Source organism: Neodiprion fabricii, chromosome 5, assembly GCF_021155785.1.
Source record: "Neodiprion fabricii isolate iyNeoFabr1 chromosome 5, iyNeoFabr1.1, whole genome shotgun sequence".
In the NCBI taxonomy this organism is placed as follows: domain Eukaryota; kingdom Metazoa; phylum Arthropoda; class Insecta; order Hymenoptera; family Diprionidae; genus Neodiprion; species Neodiprion fabricii.
Window position 1 is genome coordinate 8,369,898 of NC_060243.1, and position 7,700 is coordinate 8,377,597.

Genomic DNA, 7,700 nt, shown 5'->3' on the forward strand with positions numbered 1-7,700 from the left:
CCGTCAAGAAGTAGCGAAGGATAAGTTACACTGAATTTCTCGAACATTCGGGAATTTTCTAAAAATTAAACTGAAGTGCATTTGTCTGAAAATTTTCTAGCCGCAAAATCGTGTTCTTCGAATTGCGCAGCAACCACACCCAGCTGAACGTAATCTTAGCGTAACTCGGCGATCGCATACAACCGTAATAAATGTGACTGCTTAATCTTGTTGCACAAGTTTCCAAGTAAGAAAGAGACGCTCGTATTGTGACTGCAGGCTCAAAGAAGGAGCGTGAATCGAATTCAGATTGGCCCGAAACTCTGACTCACTTATACAAACACTCGAGCGAATATTCAGACGCCTCTATAATTTCTCACTCGCATCTATAGGTCATAATATCTGTGTATGTGCCATAAAACGTGACACACATGCATTGCGTTGCATCAACATTTGCGAATCACAATCGAATCGGCACGCATGTAAAAAATATTGTTCGAAGCAGTTTTCTGATCACTTCTCTTCAACTTTTTCTTTTTCTCAACGACTTATGTGTGCATTATAATTAAGTTTTCTGCGTTTAGCCGAAGGTAAATTCACCATCTGAATAGTTTTCGTAAAACTTTACGATCAAGTTAATATGTTTAAGCGATTGTACAATAAACAAACAAACAGAATACCGATTCACCGGACCAAGTCCTGCTGTTGGGTGACTTTTCGAAACTTGTGCGTTGATTCTTTTAACATAGAAAGTAATGAAAGTTTGATAAGACGAGCTGCGGTGAATCATCTTTGGCATCTGATTACGCGATTAGAATAATTTGCTTCTTCTTTCATTTTTTTTCTCCAATTCGAATGCCTCTCGAATTCTCGTTGAGTCATTCCTCGGGAATTGAGGGCATTAAATCATGTTTGTACACGATTATTCACACATCGCGACAAGGTTGAATAAGCAGAAATTACGCAAGCGAAAGAACGCGCTCCTATTGTCAAGTTGAAACAGACGTTCGTTTCGATTCAATTTCTCGATCGCTACAGGATATAAGTATAATACATTGAAGATTTATTTTGCGATGAGACGGGAACTAAACGGCACTCGGCTGATGCAGTGAAGCATAAAAATGATCGCGTAACTCCCTCTCTCGCTATTTTCAGACTCTCAAACGTAATCTTTCACCTGCAGCTACACCTACATTATAAACAATCATCGAACAAAATTTAATTGGGAATGAACGGTTTTACTGTGACTGAAAATTTTTACAAATTCGGTATTTCATGTGTGATATTTACAAAACAATTGGGCACATCAATAGCGTCGACAATAAATGAAACCCGTTGACGTTACACTACGACTGGTGCACCGACTGGAACGTTGAGTCTCGCGGCCACGGCTCTGGGGATGGTGTAAGCCACGGGGGCAGCAAGTAATGGAGCCGTCCTGGCGACAACGGGGGCGGAGGCTACGACTGGAGCAGCCTTGGCGACGACGGGAGCGACGGCGACGGCTGGTTCCCGGTTGACGACGGCGTTGAAGCCGTTAACGGGGTCGGCGGTGTATTCGACGATGCGACGAGTGCCGTCGGGCTCGACGAGGGAGTAGCTGCCCTGGACGACGTCTCCGTTTCGCGTCTCGTACTGCGCCTTGGAATCACCGGTCAGAGAGTCTTGGACGTCGTAGGCGAAGCTGTACTGGGGAGCCGGGTCGAAGTCCTCGATCTTTGCCAGGACCGGACCCGCTGGAGCTACCGGAACTACTCCGGCTTTGGCGACTGCCGCCACGGCGAGAAGGATGCAGAGCTGCGAATTGCGGAATTTAGTTAGGTCAGGTTGGCGGAGGTCGAACGCGCAGTTATTGGGCGATCGGTTTCAGGGTGGCAACGATCGGTGGATGAGGTGCTTTTGAGGATTACGATTCGCGAGACTCGGGATTAATCACGCTTCGGTTGTCTCACCGAGCTGCGATCGACCAAAGAATTTCCAATAACTTCAACTAGATTGTGATGTTTGTCAACAAATTTTGATTTTCAAATTCAACCGACGTTGGAATGAAAGCCTACCTCGTAACTTCGCAGCTTTGAGTAAATCTTTTTGCAATTTGTTGTTAGCAATAATTGACTCTATACTCAAACGACTGACTAGGCTTCTTGTAATCGGAACATGCTGCCGACAATAGCTTTAATTGTTGAACAGATCATTTTCGTACCCATTGTACTTTAGATTTAAAAAACTCTCTCAGTAGTCAAAGAAGTAGAAACTACGAAGTGATTAATGAAATCTTGAGCAAGTCGCTAAATTTTTAATAGCTTTATTTCGATTGTAATTTTTGACAACAGATTTCGATTTTCAATCACATCTGACGTTGGATTCAAAGCCTCCCTCATAATTTCATACCTCGGGGTAGATCGTTTTGCAATTTGTTGTTAACAATAACGAACCTTCTACTCAGACGACTGAGTTATAGGCTTCCGATAATCGAAACACGCTTTCTACAATCGTCTCGATCACTGAGAAGATCATTTCCAACGAATCATAAGATACGGCAAAACAAAATTCTCGTTAGTTGAAGAACTAGAACAATTCTGTTTGATGAATGAAATGCTTGCATTCTACATAGACTAAATTAAGGTGGCTCAAGTGTTAATACGAAATTTCAAATCAATTTAACGATCTTTTTGATATCAATTCGCGATTCCTTGTGAGGCTAACTCATCTGAACCCGGCTTCAAAATCGTAAAAAATAACGAATAAACTAAGCCCGTCAGGAGATTCAAATTTCGTTAATCTAAGAATCTGGAAATGAGAAATTAAAATAATCAAATTCAAATCCAATCAGGTGAGAAGCAGTGAATTCTACTCTAATCAAAAATACTTGATTAAACTAACGATACATTGATCAAACATAACCCAACATATTCTATAACTAATGTTTTTACATTATTATACCAATCTTGAGAACTGTTGGTACATACAGGTTTCAAGACACTGAAACAAGCGACAAACTACAAAATGAATAAAGAATGAATATCCATCTACCTTGAATGCCATGATAATGAAACGAGCACCGATAGCAGCGAGTGAAACTGAAGCAGCAACTGATGAGCCTGAGCAGGAATTCGCTACGCTTATATCGTTGAAGGTGTCACAATGTCAAACCACCACTCCCACTGGCAACGTGACAATTGCGTAGCCTATAATTCCCAGCAAGGGTAGTCGACTGCAAGGTCATCTGATGCAACTCCTCGTAAAGGAAGGAAACTGGATCGCCATTGCGATCATCCAGCGATCAAATTCGAGTCCCATCTGCACTCTATGCGCGCCCATCACTCAACACCACCTTTCCCAAGTACCAACTCCCGAAATACAGAAAGTCCTGACACACTGTCTGCTCAATTTACCGTTAATATGAAGTGACTTAGACGAACACGAAATGAGGCAGCATCTGATATTGCTGGAGATTTTTATCGGGGCAATCGACCATTGGACGAACTGGGGGACCGGAATCTCTCAAGAGGCCATCTGGTGTTTTAGTAAAAGGATATTCAACCGTCCTGCGCTTAATACCTGAAGAAATCAGATTAAACTGGATGCTTTACAGACCACTTGAGATGAGACTATGAACAGTGAACTCTCGGCTTTGCCCAATTAGGCCAACTGGCTGTTTCTCATTGATTATATAAAATTTGCTCGGAGGAAAGTATTTGATACTTTGACGTGGTTCGTGAACCAAAGAAACCAAGAAAGTGATAAATTTCTCCTGGTCAATAAAAGACGTGTTTCGACTTGAGTTTTAATTACATTTTCTTTCCTTCATTCCTTTTCATTGTAATTCAGTATAATATTGTGGTAATGCAAGTAAGCGCGACCGCCAAAATCTTTTCAACCTTTTCAATTTTGACGTGCAAACATTTTCGTCTCCATACTTTTTCTATCCAGACTACATATCCGTGATATTTTTACCGTCGGGTGTCGATACGACGATTATAAAACGTTGGAAAAACGGGTATTAAAATTGACTCGATTCTTAGCGATTGCGTGAATGTCGTCAGAGCCTTTGGCCTTGCCTGAAATTGGCCAACCGATATTATTTTTGTATTCAAGTCAGCGAGCGGACCGATTTACATTCGTGTTAGCTTTTTCGTATCATTTCCTCGGCTGGCGTCACGTCACGCATGTTACAGCGATAACTGCGTGCGATGCGATTCGCGATCCAAAGAAGCCTTGGAAGAAAATTAAAATTAAGAAAAAATCTAGCGCAGTTATAGAAAATTGCGACAATCGGAATCGTGGAAAATTACAAAAGGCTGCGGAGAAAGACGATCTGGAAACACGTCCTCATTGACCAACGCGAGAAAGCTTACTTCGGGTCCTGATATTATTCTAGTCAGCGAAGCTTTGCGGGCCATTCCCAGTGTCCCTCTTAATCGAATTTCGAGACATTGGTATTCGGTCGTCTCATATGCCCGACTTGAAATACTAATCAAATTGCACAAGCGGCGAATAGTCGACGGATGATAGGTGCAATACTCGCGTGTGGTCATTGCTGTTGGATACGGGGAAGGGGCGATGCGAGGATGGTCAACGATATAAGCCAGAACCAAAAGACAGTTAGGCATCAGTTGATGACCAGCAGTTGATCTGTGCAACAGTACAATGGTTTCCAAGGTACGAATCTCATCGTAAATTATACCATTAAAATCAGTATCAGTGACAGTGATCTTTTTTCAAAACGTTTTGTGCGAACTTGCCGATACTTATCGAAGTGTATTTATTGTACCGAAACGAAAGGACTTGCGGTGCAATTCAAATCATACCTTATTTTTATACTTTTTATTCATTTTTAACACGCTGGTATTGTGTCTTCGGTCATCGAGCTGGCATCCACGAACTGTGAAGACTACATTGACGGATATAGTGAAATTCATTCAATGATTAAATTGAACAAATAATTAATGTCTTGATTTTCATACCATTGACATATCAAAGTTCTTTTATGTCGAATGTCAACTTCACGCAAAATTTGAAATGTATATAAAAAAAATTGCGAAAATATTCAAACACCGTTATTTTCAAAATAAATTCTACCTCATGATCAGAACAGTAGTAGATAAATCAAGGTGGAATTCTTCGAGAGATTTGCTCAGAATTTTACTGATCGGTTCATAGCTTTTACTTCGTTGGCTACCGAAAGAATTTTTCAAACCTTAAGTACGATGAGTACGAAAATGATCTGCTCAACAATTGAAACGATTGTCGGAAGCATATTCCGATTACAGGAAGCCTACTCAGTCGTTTGAGTACAGAGTCAATTATCGTTAACAACAAATTGCAAAAAGATTTACTCAAAGCTGCGAAGTTACGAGGTAGGCTTTGAATCCAACGTCGGTTGAATTTGAAAATCAAAATTTGTTGACAAACATCACAATCGAGTTGAAGTTATTGGAAATTCTTTGGTCGATCGCAGCTCGGTGAGACAACCGAAGCGTGATTAATCCCGAGTCTCGCGAATCGTAATCCTCAAAAGCACCTCATCCGCCGATCGTTGCCACCCTGAATACCGATCGCCCAATAACTGCGCGTTCGACCTCCGCCAACCTGACCTAACTAAATTCCGCAATTCGCAGCTCTGCATCCTTCTCGCCGTGGCGGCAGTCGCCAAAGCCGGAGTAGTTCCGGTAGCTCCAGCGGGTCCGGTCCTGGCAAAGATCGAGGACTTCGACCCGGCTCCCCAGTACAGCTTCGCCTACGACGTCCAAGACTCTCTGACCGGTGATTCCAAGGCGCAGTACGAGACGCGAAACGGAGACGTCGTCCAGGGCAGCTACTCCCTCATCGAACCCGACGGCACCCGCCGCATCGTCGACTACACCGCCGACCCCGTTAACGGCTTCAACGCCGTCGTCAACCGGGAATCCGCAGCCGTCGCCGTCGCTCCAGTCGTCGCCAAGGCCGCCCCCATCGTCGCGCCCGCTCCCGTCGTCGCCAGGACCGCTCCCCTCGTCGCCGCTGCCCCCGTGGCAGCACCAGCTCCCGTCCTCGCCAGGAGCGCCCCCGTCGTCGCAGCCGCCCCTCCAGCTCCGTTGGCTTATAGCGCGCCTCTGGGAGTTCCCGCCGTCGCTCCAGCGTCTCTTGCCTACACCGCTCCTCTGGGATTCCCACCGGTTGCCAAGGTCGGAAGTCCGGTCGGCGTTCCGGGTGTCCTCCCCTATTCGGCTTACGCTGGACCCGCTGTTGCCAGGCTGGCTGCTCCACTGACCTACGCTGCTGCTGGATACGCAATCTAATCCCACGAACGTCTGTTGATATAATGATACTTTATAAAAATAAACATTTTTTAACGTAAATTCACCAATTATTCTTTACTTGTTTTTACCAGTGTGATTTGACAAGGAGAGCAGAAATTACATTTCTCATTCACCAAACCCGTTTGAGAGCGAACATTTTTTTTTGTCAATCATTTCCCTTCTGGTTTGTAAAATCGATTTTTTCTCACTGCGATACTTCTAGGTGCTGAATTATCTGCGTTTGTTTGTTCGGCGTTCAGAAAAGGTTATTTTCCTCGATTCTCTTTTTCCTATTGCCATTTCGTTACCTCGCTGCTGTTCTGCGAGAGTGAAAATTACGGAAAATGCGAGAAAAAAGTATTTCGTAAAATCTGGTAAATAATTTGATCTACCTGTAACTGCAGTTAACAATACGATACGTACATCGAAATCAATCGTGACCGAATATTTCGGCAAATCTTCTTGAAATCTGGCTTCTTCGACGAAGAAAGTGTCGTCAGACGGTAAAATCGTTCCGTTGGATATCGTCGCAGGGATTATGGGCGACAGCACGAGTTCAAGCAGCTAGACTCAATCGAGCGTGGTGTCAATTGAATACTAATGAAAATCGGATGACACGAATACACAATGGGAGGCTGAGGTGTGTCTAGTATAATAAGTAAAAGTGGCAATCAATGTCACTCAATTGGCATACCGCATAAATTATTATAACACTTTCTGCAATTCACTGCTTCGCTGCCGCGCCGTTATGCAATAACCTTGCCGTACGCCTCGAGCCTTTCTTAATTTGCAAGTATGTACATGTTCGCACTCAATTCACAGAAACAAGATATGCGTAGTTGTAGGTACCGTTGGTTTGGAACTTAGCCAGCAACTTATTTCTATCGTTCAAGATAATCCTGGTTCCACTCGAACGGAGAATAACAACAACTCGTGATTCAATTCGAAGAATAAAAAACAAACTGTATAAGTTTTATAACGTTTATAGATGATCGGTAAATCTGAAATTCTCGAGCTACACGATCCTATAAAGTACAGTTGAATTCAGTTTTCTGTACTGGTATTTTTACCGTTATGACGTTTGGAAAATAAATTTTCTCAAAATTTTACGCTTTTTGTAATATTTCAATTCAAAATTTATTAAACACTTTTTCACAACTTGATCATGTGTACCGATGATTGTCAGAATTATGTACTTTCTGGAATGATATCCTGATAATAATAATGAAAACTTCAATGACAATATTCTTTATCAAAAGCACTTTTTTTTCATCAAAAAATTTGGAGCAAAATTAAAAAAAATAATCGCACCAAATCGGCGATATTAAATAAATGGAATAATCTCAAGATAATTAAAAGCAAGAAATTACTACGCCGATGTATGATTGTGTAAAATAATCGCCGCGCCATTTTTTCCTAATGATATGCATCAAATTGTAT

The 7,700-nt window shown here is 42.4% G+C and overlaps 2 protein-coding genes across 2 annotated transcripts; one reads left to right on the forward strand and one right to left on the reverse strand.

Moving 5' to 3' along the window:
* Positions 1-1,196: 1,196 nt before the first annotated feature.
* On the reverse strand, positions 1,197-3,091 carry LOC124182919 (larval cuticle protein A2B-like). Its single transcript, XM_046570727.1, has 2 exons — positions 3,013-3,091; positions 1,197-1,776 (listed from the first exon to the last, which is right to left on the reverse strand). Exons 1-2 carry the CDS (start codon positions 3,022-3,024, stop codon positions 1,321-1,323), a joined length of 468 nt encoding a protein of 155 aa, XP_046426683.1. The 5' UTR covers positions 3,025-3,091; the 3' UTR covers positions 1,197-1,320.
* Positions 3,092-4,567: 1,476 nt separating this feature from the next.
* Positions 4,568-6,320, forward strand: LOC124182911 (larval cuticle protein A3A-like). The gene is made up of 2 exons (XM_046570720.1): positions 4,568-4,641; positions 5,601-6,320. Exons 1-2 carry the CDS (start codon positions 4,630-4,632, stop codon positions 6,258-6,260), a joined length of 672 nt encoding a protein of 223 aa, XP_046426676.1. The 5' UTR covers positions 4,568-4,629; the 3' UTR covers positions 6,261-6,320.
* The last annotated feature ends 1,380 nt before the right edge of the window (positions 6,321-7,700 follow it).